This window comes from Diabrotica virgifera, chromosome 1, assembly GCF_917563875.1.
Source record: "Diabrotica virgifera virgifera chromosome 1, PGI_DIABVI_V3a".
Taxonomy (NCBI): domain Eukaryota; kingdom Metazoa; phylum Arthropoda; class Insecta; order Coleoptera; family Chrysomelidae; genus Diabrotica; species Diabrotica virgifera.
The window spans coordinates 249,718,966-249,746,344 of NC_065443.1; the positions used below are offsets into that span (position 1 = coordinate 249,718,966).

The window sequence follows — 27,379 nt, forward strand, 5'->3', positions numbered from 1 at the left end:
ATATAAAATACAGAGACATATACAAGAATCTACAGGTCGAGCAAGTCTCGTAAATTTCACGATTGCGAGCCACGCTTCACGCAACCGTGTTTGCGTACTTGTGTTTCGAGTTGCGTGGTCGTGCGGAGTTATATTTACCAATTCGCGCAATCGTACTTGAGACTTGAGACGCCGTGTCAGGTGAGGTGTTTGAAAATTTTGTAACTTGATTGCTTGATTCCGTGGTGTGAAGGTGGTTAAACTTTTGTTTTATTTTCTTTTTCTTTTGTTTGTTTTTGTTGTTGCGAATATATCGCAGAAAGTTTTTAGATGAAGTAATTTTATGATGAAGATAACACAGAAAATACAAGAGGGCAGCATACTTTGCAAAACAACTGTTACAATTTGAAATCAGCATTTTGTTAAGTTGTTGTCTTGAAGGTAAAAAAGTGACTTTTTAAAAAAATTATATCTTGGAAACTAAAAATTATTTTTATTTATAATTGAAACATGTAAAAGTATAGTACTCTCAAAAAAATTTCAGCCAAAAATATTCATTTTTGTAGAGTTGACTGCAATTTTTCGACAACAGCCCTTTTTTGCAGTGAGCAGCATAACAAGTCCAGTCTCATCTGAAATCAAAGTTTCTTGTAGTTTATCCCTCTGGCTAGTGAATGAACAAAGGATTTTTTATTAGATGAGGTCATTTTTGTTTTATAAAAAAAACTACTTTAAAAATGAAAAAAATTGGGGTCAAAAATGTGTTTAAACTTATGTAAAATCTTCAAATTTCATTTTTTTTTAATTCCTTCGTTCATATTCTAGCCAGAGGTATAAACTACAATTGTAGTTTATACCTCTGGCTAGAATATGAACGAAGGAATTAAAAAAAAAAATGAAATTTGAAGATTTTACATAAGTTTAAACACATTTTTGACCCCAATTTTTTTCATTTTTAAAGTAGTTTTTTTTATAAAACAAAAATGACCTCATCTAATAAAAAATCCTTTGTTCATTCACTAGCCAGAGGGATAAACTACAAGAAACTTTGATTTCAGATGAGACTGGACTTGTTATGCTGCTCACTGCAAAAAAGGGCTGTTGTCGAAAAATTGCAGTCAACTCTACAAAAATGAATATTTTTGGCTGAAATTTTTTTGAGAGTACTATACTTTTACATGTTTCAATTATAAATAAAAATAATTTTTAGTTTCCAAGATATAATTTTTTTAAAAGAAACTTTTAAGAAACTTCTTAAGAAACTTTTTGATTTCAGATGAGACTGGACTTAGTTATGCTGCCAACGCAAAAAAACTTAAACTCTACAAAAATGAATATTTTTGGCTGAAACTTTTTTTGAGACTACCTTAAGTACTATACTTTTACATGTTCCAATTATAAATAAAAATAAATTTTAGTTTTCGAGATATAATTTTTTTAAAAAGTCACTTTTTTTACCCACAAGACCTATGTAACCCCTTAAAAAATGTTTGGAAGAATATGTTTGATGGCCAAGATGCATACATATATTTAGAAGCAAAGTTCCTGATTTCTGTAGTATAATACGTAATACCGAAGAGGAAGTAGCCCTAAGCGCCGGACTCCACTTGCGATTTGTAGTTGTGAAGATTGAACACATTCTTTCAAATAGAAGTCAATCCATGATTATTTAGTCACAAATGGATTGACTTGTATTTGAAACAATGTGTTCAATCTTCCTGATTACAAATCGCAAGTGGAGTGCGGCGGTAATAACACCAAAATATTCCATATAGGTCCATAGAAGGTACACAGACATTGAAAAATTCCTGGAATATCCCCGAAAACATGTTCCCTGAACATCCCAGGAAAATCCTGTGTCAGCATTTTAAACATTACCTGAATGTCTTATTGGAACATTCCATGAATGTCCACAAATGTTCTCTGGACATTCAAAATATATTTTGTAGACATTCCCTGGATATACCAGAAATACAGTGATGAGCGCTCTAATAACCGGCAAAATAGCACAAAAGATGTATTAAGTAGTGAGATAAAAAGACATGAAACTAGTCGAGCTGGGAAATTTAGCGATATTAACTTATACATTTAGATTGTATTGATTGTGTACCACCTTCAGACGTATCAGACGAGTTTGGAAACTACCACTGTCACAGTGACAGTTTTAGTTGACATACTCCTCCGATATGTGTAAAGGTGGGATCAATATAACGTAAATTTAAAGGTTAATTTCGCTAAATTTCCCAGCTCGACTAGTTTCATTTCTTTTTATCTCACAACTAAATATGTTGCCCATATTTTGCCGGTTATTAGGGCACTTATCACTGTACATCCTTGCTGATGTGACAATACCTCCTATCTGTTTTTTCATGAGTTTTGTATGAGAGATGGAAAAACATGTTTTAAGGTCACCTCCTGTGTTCATATGTAAGTTTTGACTTGTTTTGTAGTTCATAGATAGTTTAATTTACTACAAAACAAGTCAAAAAATATCATATGAAAACAGGAGGTGACCCTAAGACAAGTTGTTAGTCTCTCTTACAAAACTCATGAAAAAACAGATAGGATGTATTATTACATCACTGAGGATATGTGGCCATACCAAATAATACATCCTTGATAAATATAAACATTTTTATTTTGAACAAAATCTTTTCATACATTTTTTTAATGCAATTTACTGATATTCCTAAATATTTCAAAAAAATGTGTCACATTTGCTTTGTAAACCTTTCTTTTGCCTTTCGTAGCCACATATTCCGTTTCCTTCCTGGTTTTTTGTAGACCACTTCTCTTAGCTGATTCTAAAAAAAATGAAATAAATGGTAATTTTTCTATCCTTTACAATTAACAATCAGAAGAAATATTATTTACAGATAATGATATGCATAATAATAATAGGTTTGTTCTAGCATCAGTTTGAAACCATCAGCGAATAGTGGACCAGCGCGAGTAGAGGGGATCGCACTGGTGACTGTATTATGTTCTTTTACTGACCAACTGTTTGCTGATGGTTTTTGACTAGTTTGACTGTTTGCTAGAACAAACCTAATAATAATAAATATTTTGTATTTTGACAATGACATCTGATGTGGAAGTCAAAACATTAATAAAATTATTTTTTCAAGTTAACTTTCACATGCGCGTCTTAAAATTGTACTTTTAATACTTATATCATAAATAACTATTAAAACTATCTTAAGAGGAAACAGTATCGATCAACAGGTAGCGAAAATGTGTTCCAAGATTGCGGCTGTAATTTTGAATATTTTTCAAGATATTTGGCACACATATTCGTAATATAATAAAGAATGGCGGTACAGAGCCCAATTTGAAAAATATATTATTATGTGGAAATTACTCTGTAATTAAATACAATATAAAAAAAACGAGCTTGTACCGCCATTAAGAAGAACAAAAAAATACACTTTCTTCAAATACAACTTTTTTATCCGATTTTGTGTTATTTTGGAACTACTAAAATTTTTTATTTCATTAGTAGTTCCAAAATTACACAAAATCTAGGCATCGGATAAAAAAGTTTATTTGAAGAAAGTGTATTTTTTTGTTCTTCTTAATGGCGGTACAGGCTCGTTTTTTAAATATTGTATAATTACAGAGTAATTTCCACATATTAATATATTTTTCAAATTGGGCTCTGTACCGCCATTCTTTATTATTTTACGAATACGTGTGCCAAATGCCTCGAAAAAATATTCAAAATTACAGTGACAATCTTGGAACACGTTTTGGCTACCTGTTTATCGCTACTGTATTACCTTAAAACATTGTAATTTGCTAAACCAGTATATTTTACTCTACTACTACTCTACTAGCTACCTCATTTTCCACTGTTTCTAAAGACTTGTTTACATGGGTAGAGTTTTGAGGAGAGTAGAGTAGCGGTAGTACTCTACCAAAAATGGCTTGATACCATTCACATGAGGAGAGTACAAGTATAGTACTGATGCTAGTATAGTGAAACCGATTTTTATATTTTTAAACACTCTTGATTATAAGTGCACCTTAAATTCTTAATTTTTTGCTTAAGCTCGTTTACTCCAAAGCCCCCTTTGCCATTCTTTCGACGATTTCATCCTCCGCAGCTTGCTGCAAACTTTTATTTCTGTAGTATACACTACCTAAATTCCATAAACACTGGTATTCGCCGTATTATAGCTCTACAAGTTTTAAAGTTTCATCTTCGGTGAACTTCATTTTCACTATTTACACAAAACACAATTCCAGCCAGAATGACAGCGCCCCCATGTACTCTCCTACCTACTCTATTCTGCCATAATTGAGCGTGTTCCATGGGTAGAGTGTGCAGCCGAGTAGACATTTTGGCAGTAGTGGTGGTCATAGAGTAGTTACTTTGCCATAGGTTGCTAGTCACTCTACTTTAACTCCAACTATACACTCTACCAGCTATTCTACTGTGCTGAGCATTTTTACAGGTAGAGTTACTCTACTCTATAAAGTACTTGCATCATTACTCTACCTGTGTAATTAAGTCTTAAATCTACTGAATGAAAATCTACTTAATCTTAATCTACTCTTAATGAAAAATGTCTAAAATCATTTACCCACCTTGTATTATTGTAGAATTTAAGACAGTCCAGTGCCTTATAAATAATTTCAATATGAATATGTTTTTCTTTAATTCTCCTTTGATACCACTCCATTTTAGATTTTCTGGAACTTATTTCATTGTGTTAATAGCCCATATTTATTGAAGGAACCCAATCTGGAGATTGTTATTATCGATTAAGTCGGCTGGTTTTCCTATAAGATTAAAATGTTAACATCTTCAAAAATCGTTACTGTTGTAATTGTAACTTACCAGATATAAAATGATTACAGCAGACAGGACAGTAAAATTTTCATTTCGCTATTAAAACCTGTACATTGTATTGCATTTAACCATTGTTGTCTCTCAGATACCTTATTTAGTTCAGTTTAAAAGTGAACTTTATCTTGACTTTATCACAATTACTTTCCATTTCACACTTCAAAACACAACACCAATGAAGCATATTATCTTTCTAAATTAATACTTCCAGAGAAAATGTTAAATTAATCTTTGTACAACACAAAATTACAAAGAAATACAACTAAAATTATCTAAAACTCATTAAGAACAGATAGAATAAGATTTATCTTTTACACCCAGTAGCCATATCAAGCCCACTCTTCTATGATATCAAGCCATATTGACATATTGATTTAATTTTGACAGCATGTTGGAACGGATTTAAATTTGTAACCCCGCACGACCACGCAACTCGAAACACAAGTACGCAAACACGGTTGCGTGAAGCGTGGCTCGCAATCGTGAAATTTACGAGACTTGCTCGACCGGTAGATTCTTGTGAGACATATTAGTATCTTCAAATATAAAAAGATTGACAATCATACATCAGGTATGTCTTATCATACACCGCTGAAATGTTTAGAGCAGCAATCAATAAAAAACAAAGTAGTGTCCAACATGTGTAAATGCGTAATGGATAGGAACATAAGAAACTGATATGTTTTTAACGTGCAAAATAAACGGAAAAGAACGTTTAAAAATGTCTATCGTATGTCTACATTATGTTTTCCAATGAACTAGTTAAGTAGATGTTTCCATCATATTTACCGTAGCTGTATCAAAGCAGTCGTTGCATTTCAGATAATAATCATGATCGCTAATATTGTGGGAATGACGCAAATGTTTGAAAAGCGTAGGCTTAACGACAAAACACTCACCACATTCCATACATTGGTAAGGTGAGGAGATCTCCCTATGAGTCCGAATGTGAGCGTGGAAATCACTCCGGTCGTCATTACTATAATCACACAGCTGACAATGGTACGTGCCATCAAATGTCATGGGTTTTTCAGCTATTAAATCTGGGTGACTTTCCGGTCTCCTGCGTTTGCTAATATCAGTAAGATACCGTTTTCTTCTCTTTTTAGTGAATTCCAAGCAGTCGTTTGACTTGGGTGATTTGATAAAATGATTAGTCCCATCGATTATGGCGTTTATATAGGACTCGCTCAAATTGTATGCTATAACTACTGGATTAGCGTATTTGCACGAAGTTTTATGACGCACTTGTTCATCGGTTGATAACTTCTCTCTACATAAGACACAAGACAAAGTTTTAACCAGACGGGGCTTGGCCTCAGAACTAACTGAGTTCCTCGAAGGACATCTCAACAGGTGGGCCGAATAAGTAAAATAAGATCTAAAAATCTTACGACAGTATGTACAGGCAAACACATATACATTACAGTGCGTTTGCGAATGGTGAAATTTTGCGTGTGTATGTATCTCAGACTCGTTCGAAGCCGAAAAGACTTTACAGACCTCGCAAGTGTAAATATTCGTTATATTGCAGTTTCCATTATTCAATTTATGGTGTTTAGCGCCTTCTTCGGCAGAATATGTAACATAGCGACAGTCGACACAAGTCAGTCCAGCGTTAAAGTGGGTGTTCTTAAAATGGAGAATAAAATTTTTGCGCATAGAAAATAGCTTTCTGCATTTGAAGGCTAAGCCAGGCTGAAGGCTAGGCCAGGCTGAAGGCTAGCCATATTAATCGCCAACGTTCGGAACGGACAAGACACATGAAGAAGAAGATGGATGAGGAAATAATGAAGGTGCACAAAGCGAAAGGATAAATGAAAACGATATTCAGAGGCACTTGCATCCTTTTAACACAAAAAAATATCTGAAAAAGCTGAAGAGAAAAGTCTGAACATGACAAGAGCAACTAAAAAACAATATGTATGACCACCTATAAAAAACCGATACGATGAACATACATTGAAAGGTAAAAGGAAAGTAATAGAACAATGAATGAGTTTTAATCCAGGGTTAGAGATACCAAGCTCCAGCAACACAAAAAATGAAGTAAGACTCCAAGTTGAAAAAATTAACAACGCAGCAGCTATCTAGATGACATTACATGAAGAAAATAAACATCTCGATATAGATATGAGAACTAGGGTGTATAAGACAACGGTACTTCCTATTATGAGGTACAATGCAGAAACAAGGCCTGACACAAGTAGAACAAAACCAATAACGTTAACTTTATTGTTGCATTTAAATAGTAAATAAATAAAAATAGTAAATCAAAACGAATAATAGAAACAACAGAGATGAAAATACTCGGTAAAATAATAATCGGCAAAACTTTATACGATCGGGAAAGAAGTGAAGATGTTTGAAGACAGTGCAAAAAATAAAAAGATGAAAAACAAATAAATGTTTTCCATATTTGCATGTTTATGACTGAATTTATAATACATTAATATTGTTTCATTTAGTCTCTTTTCTACCCATGCGCAATTGATATGCCAGGTCTCGCTTGTTGAACTTTCCCAAATGTGATAACACTGCGATGATAAAGATTGGATATATAATTTAAAATACAGAGACATAGTATCTTCAAATATAAAAAGATTTACAATCATACATCAGGTATGTCTTATCATACACCGCTGAAATATTTAGAGCAGCAATCAGTAGTGTCCAACATATGTAAATGCGTAATGGATATGAACATAAGAAACTGATATGTTTTTAACGTGCAAAATCAACGGAAAAGAACGTTTAAAAATGTCAATCGCATGTCTACGTTATGTTTTCCAATGAACTAGTTAAGCAGATGTTTCCATCATATTTACCGTAGCTGTATCAAAGCAGTCGTTGCATTTCAGATAATAATCATGATCGCTAATATTGTGGTAATGACGCAAATGTTTGAAAAGCGTAGGCTTAACGACAAAACACTCACCACATTCCATACATTGGTAAGGTGAGGATATCTCCCTATGAGTCCGAATGTGAACGTGGAAATCACTCCGGTCGTCATTACTATAATCACACAGCTGACAATGGTACGTACCATCAAATGTCATGGGTTTTTCAGCTATTAAATCTGGGTGACTTTCCGGTCTCCTTCGTTTACTAATGTCAGTAAGATACCTTTTTCTTCTCTTTTTAGTGAATTCCAAGCAGTCGTTTGACTTGGGTGATTTGATAAAATGATTACTCCCATCGATTATGGCGTTTATATAGGACTCGCTCAAATTGTATGCTATAACTACTGGATTAGCGTATTTGCACGAGCTTTTATGACGCACTTGTTCCTCGGTTGATAACTTCTCTTTACATAAGACACAAGACAAGGTTTTAACCAGACGGGGCTTGGCCTCAGAACTAACTGATATCCTCGAAGGACATCTCAACAGGTGGGCCGAATAAGTAAAATCAGATCTAAAAATCTTCCGACAGTATGTACAGGCAAACACATATACATTACAGTCCGTTTGCGAATGGTGAAATTTTGCGTGTGTATGCATCTCAGACTCGTTCGAAGCCGAAAAGATTTTACAGACCTCGCAAGTGTAAATATTCGTTATATTGCAGTTTCCATTATTCAAGTTATGGTGTTTAGCGCCTTCTTCGGCAGAATATGTAACATAGCGACAGTCGACACAAGTCAGTCCAGCGTTAAAGTGGGTGTTCTTAAAATGGAGAATAAAATTTTTGCGCATAGAAAATAGCTTCCTACATTTAAAGGCTGGACAACTCATCTTGACTTGCTTAGCAAGATGAAAGCAAACATTGTTGAGGTGCTTAAGAAGATCCTCAAAATTATCAAAAACGATCCCACACTCAGGACAGACATGCGGTGGTGTATTCGTATGTATTCTACAGTGCGCTAAGAAGGCACAGTTAGTAGGAGCTATAAAGTTACATACGTCACATGTCAGGCTAAGATCTGTAGGTTTTTGCGATCCTTGGTAGTGCATGGCAGTCGAGTCTTCATAATGAGATTTTTTACAATCTATGCACTGAGTTGGCATAAGGGTAACTGGTTGTTCTTGTACAGTTTCTACTTTTGATATGACGGGTAGGGTAAATTGTTCAACATAATCCGAAATTTCTTCTTTTATGGTAGCTTCGTAGCTTTCTTTTAGTTGGTTGTGCTCTTCTATAGTTATGAACTGGCACTTTGGTACATTCTTACAAACTTGTTTCAATGCTAAAAATTCATTATTTTCAACAAATACGATGGTATCACCTTCGAGTTCTACTATGTTTTGTCCTCTTTGGTCCCTCTTCGGGCTGTAGAATTGAACATCAATGTAAGTATTGTCCGTTAACATTTCTTCCTCTTTTTCGTAAAGTACAGGTACTTCGGGAATTGGGAAAAAGCCAGCTAGTTCTACAGGCAGAATATCCGTTTGTATGTCATTAAGATTTATTGGATTGCTATCGGATGTGAAGTGGCTGCGCATGTGTAATAAAAGGACACACGGATTGTAGAATTTATAACATCTGTTCTCACAACCGGAACATTTAAACTTTAGCACTAGTATTCTAACATTAAGGTGATCTTGAAGAATATTAAACGACGAAAATCTAAAAAAAAAAAATAAAATATGTGAAAATATATTATTTGCTAACAACACGAATGCTAATAAAATACGGTAGCTGTAAGCTTCACATTTTAAAATTAGCTTCAGGGTCTTGCATAACCCTTTACTGCGTCAAATATACATGTTTGGTAATGAATGAGCCATCATAGCCCTTAGATTCCTGAGCTGAAAATAGGTCAATTTAAACTAACTTACTTTAGTGCGAAAGTCGATAAAACCGAAATACAGGGTGTCAAAGTTAAACTTTTATTTTATTTATTCTTGAATATTTCCTGACAGGCATCGGATAACAAAACGAAAGTTGGTAAGCGAAGGTTTTTTGGGACGAGAAATATAAATTTGCCACCACAAATGATGTATTGCCCAGAAGGCGCCACATACGTGTTTTAACACTCATTCAATACGTTCATTTTTTTTATCCCCCACTTTACATACTTTTTGAATCAAAACTTTTATTCTCTTAATATTTTTACTTAAAAAAGATAATATACTACATTCATCTCGCCAAGCTCAACCGTTTTCGAAATAAACGCATTTCAAATCTGCGATGTAAATCCAGATGTAGTTACATCCAAAAAATAAACTTGAAATCATAATAATTGTGGAAGTTCTCATATTTATGTCATTGCATATTGCATCGCAAATTTCATTTGAAGGAATTTGCGATATATTTTTGGAAATTATTATGGTTTTAAGTTTATTTTTCAGGTGTAACTACAATGATATTATGCAAAAAATTATTTTTTGCACGATTGATCATTTTTGACTGTTTACCGTGACAGATTTTACGTCAGTAGGTGACATTTACTAGCAACTCGACGGTAAGTAATCCAACTCGACGGTAAGTACTCCAACTCGACGGTAAGTAATAAAATAAAATAAATAAATAAAATAAAAAAAATAAAATAATAACACTTACCGTCGAGTTAAAAAATCTCTTAATTTTAATTTATTTTTTGAAAGAATAAAGAAAACTAACGAATTATTTATTAATATTGAAACTTATGGTACAATTTGTTAAATTTTTTATCGACTGGTTTATTAACGACTGTAAAAGTACGCTGGATGTTCGTTTTTGTATTGGGTACTTTTACAATCATTAAACCATCGGTTTGTTGGATGTCATTCATAGTAATATTATATAATTCGTCTCTTCTGCAGGCACCAGATATTCCCAATATTATTGCGACCTACAAATTATGAAAAAATCTTCATTAGAGTATTTCTTTTACCTGAACTAGCTTATATTACCTTGTGAACTAGAAATTCTTCATCCGGTGCTTCCATCACAAATTTTTCAAATTGCTCCCGTGTAAAAATGCTCGCTTTCTTAGGTCTATAGCCAACATTTTTTCTCTTCAAATACGCGATCAAACTTGAAAACTTGGAAATATCAATGCCATCATAAAGAAAAACGGTGGATTTAATCATTGAATATTCTGCCCAGAGGCTTCCAGGAGCTTTCAACTGCATATGTCTTTGAACGAAATATGCCAATAGAGTCTTTTCTTCGATTCTTAAATTCTTGCCTTCGCACCATTTTTTAAAACTTTGGTAGGTATTTTGATAACGGATTTTGGATTTTTCGGGAATAATTGCGGAACACCCTTCTTCCCAAGCCCGTTCAATTTCTTCAAATTCACTTTCGCTCATATTTTAATTTATAATAATCAAAATTGTACTTAAAATTATTGACAACTAAATAAAAACTCAATTCTCCATTGTTGTTATGCACCCTAGTTACTACCTAACAACCTAAGTATCTATCTTGATAAAATGAATGAAACTAGTCAATATGACGAAAATGTTTAATTTTATAATTTATAATGGTATCAATCGTGCAAAAAACGTTATAAGCATGTCGAACGTTAAGGGTAACCGATCTCAGACAATAATTGGAGTCGTCGCTCCGCTCCTCCTCCAAACAATTGTCTTCGATCGGTATAAAACCCTTACCGTTCTCCATACTTAATATACTATTTCATCGCTGATTTAAAATGCGTTTATCTCGAAAACGGTTGAGTTTAGCGAGATGAATGTAGTATACCTTTTTTAAGTAAAAATAATAGGGGAATAAAAGTTTTGATTCAAAAACTATGTACAGTGGGTAATAAAAAAAATTGAACGTATTAAATGAGAGCGTGAAAGACTTATGTGGGGCCCTCTGGGTAATACATATTCTTTGGTGGCGAATTTAGATATTTTCTCGTTCCAAAAAAACCCGGCTTACCAAATTTCTTCGTGTTATTATCCCATGCCTGTCAGAAAATATTCAAGAATACGTAAAATAAAAGTTTTACTTTGACACTCTGTATTTCGGTTATTATCAACTTTGGTACTAAAGTAAGTTAGCTTCAATCCACCTATTTTAACCTCAGGAATCTAAGGTTAGGATATGGTCCATTTACCAAACATCATGTATGTTTTAAAAATGAATATAAATTCAAATTCTCTGATGTTTGGGAAAAAGGGCTTAAGTCAGAATTTCGCAAAAAAAATTTTTGTATTTATTTTTTTATGGTGCAAACGGTTAAGTCTACCACATTATAATTCAAAGTTATTCACGATGATATGAAGGTCACAAACATGATTGTTCAATATGGTATGGTAATAAGACTTAAGTCAATTTACGTCTCTTGTACCATATATTGGAGAATAACTGCTATGATCTAGAAGGCATATGTCTTGACATAAGCCTTGCTGATCTTAATTTATTTTCGATTGTTTGATCAATAGGTAAATGTTTTTATAAAAATGTTGGGTATACAGTACACCGAAAAATAAAAGTTTAGGCTACTCATAAATAATAATATTGACATTAGTTATATTTTAATTACTTATTAAAGAGTTATCTACTTTCTAGCACAGCACATTTTTATTTTAGTTGTATTGGCAAAATAAGGCAAAATAAGTAGACCATGACATAACTAAGTAAAATCTCTAGTGGCGGAACGCTGCGTGGGGGACAAATGTTGTGATGCGTCACAAAAAAAATAATACAAACTGCGACTTTGACCCCTTAAAACTACCCTCATTCCCAACTCTGGTTTCCGTCCCTGGAGATTTTAATTAGTTACGTCATGATCTACTTACTCCCAAATTTTGGTTCACTATCTCGATCACGAACGTCACAAAAAATCCCTTATAATTTTTACATTCACCCCTGCCTCCACCCCTTTGTCGGCCACGCAGCATTCCGACCCTGGAGATTTTACTTAGTTACGTCATGACCTACTTATTCCCAAATTTTGGTGCACTATCTCGATCATGAGCGTCACAAAAAAATAATAAAAACCGCGACTTTGACCCCTTATAACTACCCTCGTCCCCCACTCTGATTTCCGCCTCTGAAGATTTTACTTAGTTATGTCATGGTCTACTTATTCCCAAATTTTGGTGCACTATCTCAATCACGAACGTCACAAAAAACCCCTTATAATTTTTATATTCACCCCTACCCCCACCCCTTTTTCGGCCACGCAGCGTTCCGCCCCTGGAGATTTTACTTAGTTGCGTCATGACCTACTTATTACCAAATTTTGGTGCACTTTCTCAATCATCAGCGTCACAAAAAAAAATAATAAAAACCGCGAATTTGACCCCTTATAACTACCCTCGTTCCCCACTCTGGTTTCCGCCCCTGGAGATTTTGCTTGGTTACGTCATGACCTACTTTCTCCCAAATTTTGGTTCACAATCTCTATCACGAATGTCACAAAAAATCCGTTGAAATGCGTTTCTAATTATGTCATATCATCAATAATTGTCGTTGAGAGATTTACGGCCAATGAACTGTCAATACTGATGGAATGGGCATGAAGCAAATTTAATGCGGCCAGGATGAGAGAGCGTAGTCAGGGAAGGATGGAAGATAATCACCATCTTTCGTACACAAAAAAATTGATAGTGGTAGGTGGTAGTTATAGCAAATTTCCCCTGACAAATTCTGTCTCTCTAGGACCTCTCTCTTATGTTGGCCGCAATCTCGCTTCACTGGTTGAATGGGACGGGGCAATTCCATCAGTAACGCCAGTTCGTTGTTTACTTCTTCTTCTTCTTTTTGTATAGACATGACTCTGTCTGTTTTTTCAATGTGCCTCTAGTAAGTTGTCGTTCTATCGTTTTCGTGGGCTTCCCACTGATCGTCTTCCTATTGGGGAACGGTCTCTCGCTGTCGTGACTACCCTATTTGTTATCATTCGGCTTATGTGGTCATTCCATTCTATTCTCCTGTTTCTTATCCAGTTATAAATGTTATACACCTTGCATCTCCGTCGTATATCTGTACTTCTAGCTCTGCCCCATAGAGTCTTACCAGCGATTGTTCGTTGTTTACGACACACTAAAATAAATTTTCAAGAAGTCGACTTTACTTAAATCTGGTTATCTACTCGCCAATAAATTGATCCTTCTCTTCCTATCTATCTTTTATTAGGAAATTGTTCATTCAATTCACCTTTGTAAAGTATTTTATGTTGACTAGGAACTCTGTCCTGTAAATACCATAATTGTTGACAGATGTTGAGTGGCACGTTTTTAAGTAAAATAGACAAATGATTTACAAAAAAGTCTAAACAAACCTCTCATTTTACTGTTTTCTAAAAGAAGAAAGGGTCAATTACAGAATTACCTAAGATACCACTCCAAACGATTAATCAGCATAAGGTACACAGCATTTCATTAAAAAATCTTTGATGCGGAACAGTCTTAGGAAGGCTGTGTATTCTTATAACTAATTTTAAAATGTGAAACTTAGAAGTACCTTGGTCACAATAGTTTATCACACTGTAGATATAACTCATACATGCAAAAAATTTATTTGGTATCGTACTATGATAACATATACTTACAAATGACGGCATGCATAACATGTGTAAACATAACCACCTAGAGTTGGCTTAGCTCTAATCCATTCCTCTTTCATTTCTCCAAACAACATATCATACATTCTTTCCAAATGATAGTTACGCATCTACAAATAAAAAATACATATTAATGTAGGAAAACTAAAAAAACTCAGAAGGCAAAATATTCATTGCAACCGTGTTTGCCAAATTTCAGGGACAAATAATCAAAATATTATTGAAGTTCAGTGCCTTTGTTCGCCGACGTATAAATTGATAAAAAGTTTCAAAATCATAACGACGAATTTTAAAAAAATGTCTCAATGTTTCATATGTTCACATATGAAACCTATCATAAGAAAAGATAAATTAAAACTTCCTGAAAAAAAAACAAGAAAGTTATTAACAGCACCAAATGGCAAAAATTCATATAATGAGGCAGATATTCAAGATGACCAATATTTATCAGTAAATAAGAGTTTGATAGCAGTCTTACACTTTACCATAAATACTATTAGTCATATTTTGATTATTGAAAATAAAGTCTCTATAAAATATTAGTTATTTAACCAACAAGTGTATTAATAAGGGCGATTAACAATTGATATATTTTAATGCGTGAGCGGCACGAGCGCGTTAATGTTCGAGATTGTTAATCGCCATTTTAATTCACGAGTTCGTTACAAAACTTTTCCGTCGACCGTACTTTTCAGATATAAAGATATATCCATCTTTTGATTTTTCAAATACACAGAATTTTAAACAATAAAGTAAATAATGACATACAATGACAGATAGTACTAACAGCGGCTACTCGATTTTAAATTTTTTAGTGGGAATATAAATAGGTATATGTTTGGTTGCCTACACCACAGGTCACTGCCAATCACAGAGCGTTTAATTAATTTATGCAAGCAAGGTATGTTGTGTTGCCTATAATGAAATCGTTCATAAATAGAAAATCATTCATTAATAGGGGGTCATTAATCAATGATTTTGAGGGTGTTAAAATTGATCTTAAATGGATGGTCGACGGAAAACGTACATAAATGGATGGTGGTGGTCCCTGAAACGAAATTAATTTTTAAATCGTCTTTCATTTAGCTTCGTTTTACTCACAAATTCAATACATACTAGGAATCAAAATTCATTTGACCTTTACCTAGATAAATTTTTGTTTGCAGCGCAAGAAATATTTTCATTCTCCAGTTCTTCAGATGTCTCGTTGTTTTTAATAGATGTCGCTATTGCCTCCTTTTGCAAATTATTTCTTATTAATTTGCTTACATGACAGTTAGATGGTTTTCGGTTAGTTTCGTTTCAGAGCATACCACGAGCTGTTCTGAAGAATCCAAGAGGATGAAACGTATGTAAACAGATGGTAAACAGAGCCTCGTGACCTGCCCAGTTCCATTTCAGTGTTGCTGTTTGAAATTCCATAAATTAATTTGGTTTGAATAGTTCGAAATCATTTTACCCATGTCGACACCCGTGTTCCTTTCTATGACCGTATCGAAAACACCACATATCGCAGTGGCGACGTTCGGGGTTCGGAGTATTACCACTTGAAACCAGAAATTCTTTCCCCTGCGATAAGGAATGAGATGCATCGAGACCAGAAAATTGTGTGCACACATCGACATCGCTCAGTTCGTTCCCTAATGTTTCGAATTCAACAAGTTATCGGTAAGTGGTTTGAATTACCTATATTATTTATCCTTTATTTCCATTGTTTCGTTTTTGAATTATTTAGCAACAAACCAATTTAAATTTGTGTATTATTGTATTGCACTTATGGAGAAATTCCACTTTCTCACCATATTAAATTGGCTGTTATTACATTATTACTTGTTTCGTTCAATACCTGCTATAAACAAACAGTTGCTACTCTCTCTGATGCATCAGCCACTCCTGTTCTTTGTCGTAGGGTTTGGGATCTTGTCTCGTAGTGAAACCCCCAACATGGCACGCTCCATCGCCTTTTGAGACACACGGATCTTTTGCATTCAAAGAGAACATTACAAAATGCTATTCAGTGCGCGCTTAAATCCGTATTATATTGTCGGGAAACTTTGTATTGCATAAATTATGTTTTAAGTGTAAATATTAAAAAAAAATAAATGTAAATAAATTAAAATAAAAACTAAATAAACTAAGTTTTGCAATTCATTAATAAATTAGAAAAGACTGTAAGAAGCATCACACTACTAAAAGCTTTTCAGGTGTTTTGCATAATGAAATTCAGGATGTATTGAATTTTGAGCAGGAGCAGGATATAGATTTCATTGAAATTCCTGGCATATACTTAAAAGAAAACTTTATATTGAACAATGGAAAAATGGGAAAATAACATATGTGACAAAAATTATGATATAATATTGCCACAACATAAACATTGTGCAAGTATACAACTTAATAGTACCTAACTACAGACATACATGAAGGTATTCTTGCGAATACCTTCCCAGGGATACTTGATATGGTGATACCTCGGTAATTATTACAATTTCTCTTGTCTCCTTTTTTGTGTATTGGTAGTATAATGTCTTTCTTCCAGTCCTTTGGTAATTCTGCTCTATTTATGATATCATTCATTAGTTCTTTCATGCTATCCATTCCCTCTGTCCCCATGAATTTTATTATTTCCGGGTAATATGATCCTTGCCTGGTGCTTTGCCCAATTTTACTCTTTCTATTGCTTTCTCTAATTCCTCTCTTGTTATGGATTCCACTTGTTGTTCTTCATTCCTTTCTTGTATCTCCCCTATGTTGTCCGTGTCTGCATGAGTTAGCTCTTTGAAATGTTCTCTCCATCTTTCCATTATTTGTTTTTCTTCTGTTAGTACGTTTCCATTCTTGTCTTTTATATTCGGCATCGTGTGCTCTTTCTTTTGTCTGAGTTGTTTTAATGCGCCGTAGAAGAGTTTTTGGTTTTCCCTATAATTTTTTGTCATTTACTAAATACAGGAAATTAAGTCTACATATTTAAGGTTTATAATGTATTTTAATAAAACAGAAAGAGGTCCGTGATTTTCGATGGCAGGTAAATTTGGTCTTGCATGTGCAATAAGCCTTTGGACTATTTCTAAATAGACCTCACGATATTTTTGCAAAATTCTTCGCTTTAGCTGATATTCATTTTGGGCTTCCGAGCCCTTATTATACACCATTCGACTCAAAACAGCCCAAAACTCTTCTATAGGCCTCGCCTGAGGCACATTAGGAGGGTTGTCGCATTTGGGAACAAAATTTATATTTTGAGCAGTTAATTAATCTGTCGTTTTCCTGGCGCAATGGCATGACGCTAGGTTGGGCCAAAATATGATTTCATCGTTCGAGTAATGAGTATTTATAAATTGAACAAGCTTTGTAAGACACTTATCAACGTAAATGTCAGCATTGAGAGCTTCACCGCGAACACGCCCAACAAACGGCTGTGAAACACCAGCTTCTGAGATGGCACACCATACCAAAATTTTATCGGCAAATTTCACCTTTTCCTTAGACCTAACTTCGTCCGATGCATCTTGTACATTGCGTGTATAAAATCCGTCGTTGCCCTTCATTTCGGAATTGGATAAAGTAAAATGCTTTTCATCGTCCATAATGAGAATTTTACCAGGAAAATGAATAGGGGAGATGGGGGTAATGGGAGCCACCTTATTATTACGGATTGGAATGCCTTAATATAATTGCTGAACGCACTCTACGGTTGATCTTGAGCTGTGATGGCTCATAGGTACTGCAATTATTTAAATCAGTTCGTATTAAACTGTTCACCGGAGGTGAGTGAAATTGCGCAATATTGTTCTAGCGATACGTGGTAACTATTGGCACTGCTAGTACTACTGGTTTTTCTCAGATCCAAATTATTTTATCACTGTAGATTCGTAAGGGTATGTAGTTTCACTGCATCAGATCTGATTTTCTGTTAAATTATGTTGCTTTTTATTTTAAACATTTAAAGAAAAAATGCACCTTGGGGTAATTAGAGCCACTGTGGCCTCCATTACCCCAATGTGGTAAATACAATGGTTTTACCAAGGTGGTAGTAATAATGTTAAGTGTAAAGTGGTATAATATTATGGTGGTAGTACCTACAATGTGGTAATACGAAACAATTAATAAAAAGAGCAAACAAAAAAAGATAAAAGCCATAAAGAAAAACCATGCAGAGAGCCCTAAAGGATAATTTGTAACTTTTGTTTGAACAAGCAAAATTAGAGTTTTTTATCATTTTTGTTCTTGTTTTTATCATTTTTCTTAGATTTAGGTTATTATATGGCCTTTGTTGGAAATTATCTTTACTTTTACTATTAAAATAACTGATGGCTCCCATTACCCACATGATGGGGTAATGGGGGCCACATCCTGTTTTTTAAATTTTTTAAAATAAATTTTATTATAATTAGCTTTTTTAAAAAAATGTCACATATAACAAAACTATACATGTAAAGGTTCCTATATAAATTTTTAAATTTGTTTAAAGGCTAATAGTATGGTTTAAATAAAAATATTTTCTTAGGTGGCTCCCATTCCCCCCTTTCCCCTACGTCTCAATGCACGGCAACATCTAGGAATTTTTTTTAACTGGGCCGGTGTGTACTTAGGAGCTTTTTTTGTTTTATATCGTTTTAAATTATAACTAGAAATTGTTTTATTTACAGTAATTCGTGAAACATTATATCTTCGGCCAACATGTCGCAAAGACTTTCCTAATTGGTTCTCCATACTCTGAATTAATCTCTGTTCCCGAGCAGGAGTTAAAACTCTTGGTCTTCCACTTTTGGGCAAATTAAGGCATGGTATACCATTTTCTAACAATATCTCTTTTTACACAAAATATTTTGAGCACTTATCAATACTTATTTTACAATACTTATTTTACAATATCGAATTTTGGTACATGTCCAACTAAACGATAAGTACTTTTGACGAATATTAAGTTTATACGACATCTTAACGAACCGTATTTGTCAAAACTGACATTGTTTATATCGTTTAAGTTGTTTATTAATTTTGGTTTCCAATGGCAACTTGATCCAATGCTTCCTACTAATAATACTTTTAAATCTGAAATTTTCCGAAAACTTTAGGGACATACGTTAAAATACTTAGATAACTTATGAAAAAATATTATTACACTTTCCTCTTCTGGATCACGAGTGATTATTCTATGTTGTCACAATGGGGCTTTTCATTCACAGTAATTTATTTCGAGTTTCTGTCATGTGTCGTATAATATTAAGATATCTACATCATACGTCTTTAGTTTGTCTCATTGGTATATATTATTGTGTTTCAATTTATCAATCAAAGATAGAATAAAAATTTTAATTTTTTTAATATAACGCGGGCACATAAATTTGATACACCCTGTATATTGATTTGTAAATATTTATTAGAAGTTAGCTTTCAACGCAAAGTGGTTTCTCCTTAATGAATTTTTCCATGAAGAATATTAAAAACATTTTTGTAAATAAAAGTGAAGTTAAAGTTATTTAGGATTAGTATTTTAAACCGATTGTTTATTACGGGAAATATAGAGGCCATAGGTAATTAGTTCTTAGAAAATTAAGGTAAAGAACGTTTGGATTTTTAATCTTTTTGTTTAACCCCCTGAGTAAATTTTGTAGAATTTCCCGAAAGTAATTAGTATGATGGTAGAAATATTTTTGAAAGTATGAGTGGGTGTTTCGAATGAAAAAAGAATGGGGAAGAAGAAATGTCTCTGATTGGTTTAGGCAATTTGGAATGGGAAGGAGAGAAGTTTGAATTTTCAGATAGTTTTGGAAAGAGGGATTATAGTGTTACGGGCATTCGAGAAGAGCAGTCAAAAGTTTTCGTGAGTAGTTCAGAAGCAAGTACTAGTGGTTGTTTTTGATAGTGAGAGTAGCTGAAAGTGGAACGAGAGACAAATCAAATCGAGAAGAACTACCTCTTTGATTGTGTAAAGTCCAAGAGAGTAAGTTACAAGAATTATCGTTATTAAAATTATTTGTGACACCAAGTAAAAAAGATACTTGGGTCTCAGGAGATTATTGTTGAGAGAAAGAGAGGAGAGAGTTTTGGAGTTTATTGAACGAGTACTGGCAAAAAGAGGCCTGGCTTGTGTTTTGGTATCCTGCTGGATTGTTTGCTGAGAACGGAGAGGGCTTTGATTGGGAGCCTAACATAATCAACAAGGAGGAGCTGTTTGGGTCAAGAGGAGACATCATTGTGTGTGAATCAAAAAAGTCAGTCAATAACCTGTGATAGATTTTCTTTATAATCAGAAGTTAATTTTTTTTACGTAAAAGCATATGCATTTAAGATTCCAACATTTCAAAAATTTAATAGGAAGTATAAATAATTTGCGAATACCAAATTTGTTTGTTTAGCTTGTTTTATTAATGGTATCAAGAACAAAGCGATAAATATTTATTTGAATTAGATTAATTTATATGGTAAACGTTTCTTTTGGACAGTTATGCCCACAGAATTTAATTGATAAATTTACAGAACATTGCTTTTGATAATAAAGGTAATTGTATGTTTTTATTTATGATTTTTCTATTTATTTCCTTTTCCTATTTTATCCCGATAAGGATCAACTAAGAGATACTGAAACCACGAGAGAAGATAAGTATAACATAAGATAATTTAGACATTTTTTTTATATTATAAAAGGAACCCTGAGATTCTTTCTTAATTTTTATGTATGATTTGCGTTAATTAAATGATTGATCAAGTAAATAATAATTAATATAAAAGTAATAGAAAGCAGATCATAACAATATGTACCAATAACATATGACGTAGATATATTAATATTAGACGACACACGACAGATGCTCGAAACAAATGACAATCGATGAAAAGCCCTATTATGAAAGCTATCAGGAAAAATGCACTATCTGATACAAATTTTGAAAAACTAGTTATGAAAAGCAATAATGTAAAAAATGTAAAAATTATAACACTAGTGAATAAATTTTTATTAGCTCACTTGTTTTATGTATTATCATTAAACTTCTCTGTTTTCAAAAATTAGTTTTCTGTACCTACCTAAATTGTGGATATATGTGAAAATTGTCATACAACTGCTATAGTAAGATTTCATATTCCATGTTTAACCACTTCTTTTTTTTTTTCTTTTTGATGACCTGTATAACAAAATCAAGAGAGAGCAGGGCAACAATTACAGAAAAATTGTGTCTCTGCAGAGAAAAAAGAGTGTATCTCTATGCTAGCCCATCAAAAACCACTGTGCATATCAAGATCATACAAATGAAAGTGGATTTGGGTAGCCTGTAATTGGTTATGTCTTTAGGAATGTTGAGTACTCAAGATACCTTAACAGACTTTCGTTACTCCTGAAGAAGCAACATACAATGATAGGAATAAAACAACTAAACTGAGATTATGGTTACACAGAAAATCTTAAAAGTATTATATATATAATCTGGTTCTCTTCTACCGTGAGGTGTCGAGAATCTTAAAAGTAATGATACAGTAAACAAAATTATTATGGCAATAGAAGCTATACTTTTTGTAGTAGAATTTTTAGAATAAACTAAAAATATTGTTCCATAATTTGATGATCACTCTATTGTCTATTCTATTCAAAGACAATTTGATCAATACTTTGGAAGATTATGTCAATGTGACAGCATAATGCCAGTAACAATATCATATTCGATTCAACAAAAACTCTATCGATATGCTCAGTATAATACTTGTAAATTGTAAATTATTAAGAATTTCAACTAAAATGAGCAAACTATAGGATCAAATTATTCAAAAACAGTACATTACATCAAATTTTCAAAGAATACACTCAAATCAAACCTGCTTCATATCAGTATTCTCTTGTATTTAATCGCCTTTTAGGTTCTGGTTCCCTTTAGGAGAGTCACCTATTTTTGATTTCTGACAATTTCCAAGCATATGCACTGTATGTGGTGGTTTTGAGACTCCCTAAACAGGTTTTGTAGCTACAGTGGAACCCCGATAAGTCGGCCCCCGATAACCCGGAAGTCCGGCTAACCCGGACCGATTTTCATCAGTCAACCATTTTAACAAATAAACAATTTAACAATTTTATCAAATAAAAATGTATGTAGGCAAAATAATATTTGAGAGATAATGTGTATTTGTGTAATTTGAACTATACGATAGTAAAAATGATTCATGGCACACGGCGGCAGAGCGACCGTCTCGGCTTATCGGAAAGAACAGGCACCTGTCTGTATTCCTTTTCCTTTCTTTATGTCAATGTATTTATTTAAAAAATTCTTTTTTAAAACAATGGTCTTAGTCTGTTCTTAAATAACAACAAATATTAAACGCGTTGGAGAATAAAAGTCAGATGGATACTATTTATACTGACTTCTCCAAGGCATTTGACAGAGTAGATCATAACATGTTATTGGGAAAATTAAATGCTTTTGGCTTCAGTCATCAATCCTTACAATGGTTCAATAACTTTTTAAGAGATCGCACACAGCAGGTGAGAGTAGGTTGTTTTAATTCAAATATAATTCATGTGACATCAGGAGTACCCCAAGGAGCTCACTGTTCACCTTTGTTATTTAATATATTTGTGAACGATATATCAGAATGTTTTAGAAATTGCGATTTCCTGATGTTTGCAGATGATTTGAAATTATTTAAATCCGTAGATTCAAATGTTGATGTAACATTAATTCAAGAAGATTTAGACCGGTTGAGTATTTGGTGTGAGAATAATATTTTGCATTTAAATGTTGCTAAATGCTGTTATATAAGCTTTTATAGAGGTAATAAAAAATATGATACTTCTTACACAATTAATGAAAATGAATTGTCTTATGTTAAAACAATAAAAGACTTAGGAGTCACATTTGATGAGCAGTTGCGTTTTGTGCAACATATAAATAGTGTAACAGTAAATGCATCAAAATCTTTGGGCTTTATCATTCGCAACTGTCTGAGACTATCTGTAGGGGCTTTAAGAACGGTATATTATGCTTTGGTTGTATCTAAAGTGGAATATGCATCTATTGTATGGTCTCCACAATACCAAGCTCATTCTACTACGTTGGAGAGATTGCAGAATAAATTTTTGAGATATTGTGCATACAAATTAAACATACGCATTACTAATCATGATTATACCTATATTTTAAAAACACTCAACATGAATTTATTAAAAACTCGACGAGATAACTCTGATTTGGTATTTGTGTTTAAATTAATAAATGGTTTAATTTGTTGTTCTGAACTTCTCCAATCTATTAATTTATATGTTCCCTCCAGAAGTCTCAGACATGTTGATTTGTTTTATATACCTTTTCATCGGACAAACTATGGTATGCATTCGCCCATTGAGCGAACACTAAAAATTATAAACGAGAATAACTTGGAAATGTTTGGTGTCTCCTTGGCTGGTTTTAAGAATCGGATTAAAAGAGCTTGACAGGTACTTTTTGTTTATTTGAACTGATTTGTGTAATAGATGTAATATGTGTGATGGATAACTATTAATATTTCGTTTTTGTTTAATAAGTATGTAATTAAGATTTTTACTCTAGTTTAGTAGATATTACAGAGGATTTTATACTGTATGTGTTGTAATGGGGGTAATCCCGTAAATAAAATAAATAAAATAAAATAAATAAATAAACATTGTTCCTTGTGACCGTATTGTGTGTAGTACAGTTGTATTGTTCACTTCCGTTCTGTAATCATGCTTCAGATTGTGTTTGCGTGTTCTTGTCTACGTAATGGCAACAAAACGTAAAAATGTTGTAGTGACAATGGAAAAGAAACTAGAAGCATTAGGTAGGATTGATAAAGGCTAATCTTTAAAATCAATTTATTGCAGCATCATATGGTGTCCGTACATCTACAGTTAAGTATGACTGAGTTTTTTTACCAAGAAATGAACAATACTCTACACTCTATACAACTATACGTATACCCTATGCCAAGAACATACGCCTGTTTTGGATTACTTCGACAACGAATATTTTACTGTGCAAAATAAGAAGAACGAAAGTAAATTGCAAATTACATTGTTGTTTATTGGAATAATTATTAGCGCCATTTACTTTCGTACTTCTTATGTTGGATAGTAAAATATTCGTTGTCGAAGTAATCCAAAACAGGCGTATGTTCGTGGAATGGCCCATAATTTAGATGTGTACTGTGCATATGTGTTTCATGTTTTTAAACTATAAACTATAATGGAGGTTATCTGTAAGTATAACGTATTTTATTAATTTTTACCATATTCTCCGGCTAACCTGGATTTTCGATAACCCGGATCAGCCGCGGTCCTGATTAATCCGAGTTATCGAGGTTCCACTGTATTTTTGAGATCACATGACTTTTCAAAAACACATGATATTTCGAAAAGGGCCTGGGATAGAGGAATTCTAATAATAATCTGCTTGATTTTTGCATTACCTTTAAAAAGTAGGTTTTTAAATTCGTTTTGGTTCAATTTATATAAATATGTTTCCAATACTTCTATTTGAGACGAACTCAAAAATGCAAAAAATAAAGAAATTGAATATTAGAATACAAACATTTTAATTGAAATTAAACATGCTAAGGCAGTTACAATATTTAAATCAATTGATCATAATTAAAACGAATTTAAATTATTGAGTATTTCGAGAGAAGATGTCCGTGTGATAGTAAATAATGTTCGTGGATTCTCCCTTATAAGATGTTCTTAGAAATTGTCATTAGATGTTCTTAGAAATCAAAAGCAGGAGATCCTCCTTAAGGGAACTAGAAACAACTTTGGTCAATAGCTAGATGAAATAAATACAACAGCTCTAAAATCAAACAATTGCAATAATCAGATGATAAGAACGATTAGATCATAATATAGTGATGAGTGCGCTAATAACCGGCAAAATAACGTAAAAGACAGAAACCATATTAAGTTGTGAGATAAAAAGGAATGAAACTGTAGAGGTGGGAAATTTAGCAATAGAAATATATCAATTTTGTTATATTAATTGTTTCCCACCTTTAGACGTATCAGATGAGTTTGGCAACTAACACTGCGACAGTGACAGTTTTAGTTGACATACTCCTCTGATATGTCTAAAGGTGGGAAACAATCAATACAATGTAAATTTATAAGTTTTTATCGCTAAATATCCCACCTCTACTAGTTTCGTCTTTTTTATCTCACAATTTAATATTACGTTTTTCATCTTTTGCATTATTTTTCCTGTTATTAGCACGCTTATCACTGTATATTGTACTAAGAACATTTAGGCTATTTACTCTCTGCACCCAACAAGAACTTATAATGCTTTCAGCTGGTGATGATAATCCTCTCAGCACATACGCAAGTGATGTGTATGTGCGACCAAATATGACTATAGAGTAGTCTGTGGACTCATAAGCGTGTTCATAGCACATAAGTATTTAAGTGAAATTATTTCTACCGGCATAGGAGCTGAGGTTGGAAATATTATAGCGGAGCTGAAAGGGTTAAGTATATCTAATATAAGTCCATATATTAAGTATATCTAATATAAGTCCATATTTATGGCAATACAGGCAATAAATATTTTTACATCACATGTAGACTCCTGAAAAGATATATGATTTTGACGATTTGTAAACTAACATAATGATAAAAAAAATAGAAATAAACAGTGATTACCTTGTTCACTAAATTCTTTAATGTTTCTGCTCCAGCAGAATGCATCAAATTGTCAAACTCTTTTTCCCAGTCTTTCTCCTTTGTTGCTATCAACTTCTTGCTAGAATGATCATAATCATCTGGTGGTAGACTGACTGAAGGTACAGCATTTGGTTTAAGAAGAACTTGTGTGTATGATTTTGAATAGGCAGGGGCGCTTCTCTTAAAGTAGTCATTATCAGTAAAATGTTCAGAACAGATTATTCGAGAATTAAGACAACCTGTGTCTGGTACTTTTATTCTTTCTAGCCATAATTCCCTCTTATCACGGTATATCTTGTGGCCATCCTTATTATAGGTAACAATGCTTTTACCACCTGGAGTTGGTAAATAGTGGAAATTTAGTCTAGAATGGTCACTTACTATATTTGAACAGGTAGGAACACAACAGAAAGTAAGGGTCATGTTGCATAAATTAAAAGTCAGTGGTAACTTTTAAAACTAATATTCTTGGACCATTTTGTTTATTATGTCCCTTATGAACAAAGAACAAACAGAACTTTGATACTAACAAAGTAGCATTTACTAATGAAAACTACTTTGACCAGAATGGTATGTTTAAATCATAAACCGTAATAAACACAACATAAGAAGGCACACTTTTTTTAGACACTCAATAAACAATAAACTTTTGTATTTGTAATGTTACATTACTCACTCAGAGTATAACCTCAATGTGCTGTGCTCAGCTCAAATCAAAATCAAAGTAATTTTTATACTTACTAGGGGGCAGCACAAGCTATTTGTGGTCAACTTGTATCTACAGACCGAGCTAGTGCTATAAACTCCACGGCTTTGCGCAATCGTACTTGCGACTGCGTCAGTGTTTGGTTGTTGATTCTGTGTGGCAAATCTGTCCGCTGTGGGAAATTATTTATTAATAGTTTTGTCGTTGATTGAGGGTGGCCCCTAATTCTTCATTCAACGGTTTTGTGTTTATAATTTAAACTCTTGTTTTATTTTCAAAGTTTTTTTGCTGTACTTAAGTAGAAAATGAATAATAATATTTTGTATTATACTTAAATAAAAAATACAGTATTTTCTGCGAAATTCTATTTTCCAAATAGCTTATAAAATGGCTTAGTCAAAATTATAAAGGCTCAGTAAATAATAACAAACAATTACTTGAAATAATAACAAAATAATTTGTAATGATGTTACCTATTTTAAAAAAATCTCCATGAAAAAAAATTAGAATTAATTTCATCATTTTCGTGTCTCATGTGGCGTAGCTACTTTTGCTACTACCCAACGCTTAGCTACTCTACATACAATTTGTATTATTTTAATAAAAAACCAATATAAGCATTTACTCTGCAAATTGTATACATTTTGCTTTGCATTTTCATATAAAAAAAAACTGCGGTATAATATAATAATTATTCTAATATAATATAATATAATATGTATAATCTATTAAAGT

At 33.0% G+C, this 27,379-nt stretch overlaps 2 protein-coding genes across 3 annotated transcripts; both read right to left on the bottom strand.

Moving 5' to 3' along the window:
* Positions 1-2,599: 2,599 nt before the first annotated feature.
* LOC114329082 (zinc finger protein 528-like) lies at positions 2,600-7,068 on the bottom strand. Of its 2 annotated transcripts, XR_007697582.1 has the most exons (3): positions 4,823-5,518; positions 4,570-4,764; positions 2,600-2,783 (listed from the first exon to the last, which is right to left on the bottom strand). XR_007697582.1 is itself a non-coding variant. In XM_050648518.1 (2 exons), exon 1 carries the CDS (start codon positions 6,491-6,493, stop codon positions 5,594-5,596), a length of 900 nt encoding a protein of 299 aa, XP_050504475.1. In that variant the 5' UTR covers positions 6,494-7,068; the 3' UTR covers positions 2,600-2,783; positions 4,570-5,593. The 2 variants fall into 2 exon arrangements, 1 of the variants encoding a protein (XP_050504475.1); XM_050648518.1 differs by having other exon boundaries at positions 4,570-7,068.
* A 306-nt stretch (positions 7,069-7,374) lies between these two features.
* Positions 7,375-26,668, bottom strand: LOC114329081 (transcriptional repressor CTCFL-like). The gene is made up of 3 exons (XM_028278093.2): positions 25,918-26,668; positions 14,271-14,392; positions 7,375-9,403 (listed from the first exon to the last, which is right to left on the bottom strand). Exons 1-3 carry the CDS (start codon positions 26,359-26,361, stop codon positions 7,633-7,635), a joined length of 2,337 nt encoding a protein of 778 aa, XP_028133894.2. The 5' UTR covers positions 26,362-26,668; the 3' UTR covers positions 7,375-7,632.
* Between the last annotated feature and the right edge of the window lie 711 nt (positions 26,669-27,379).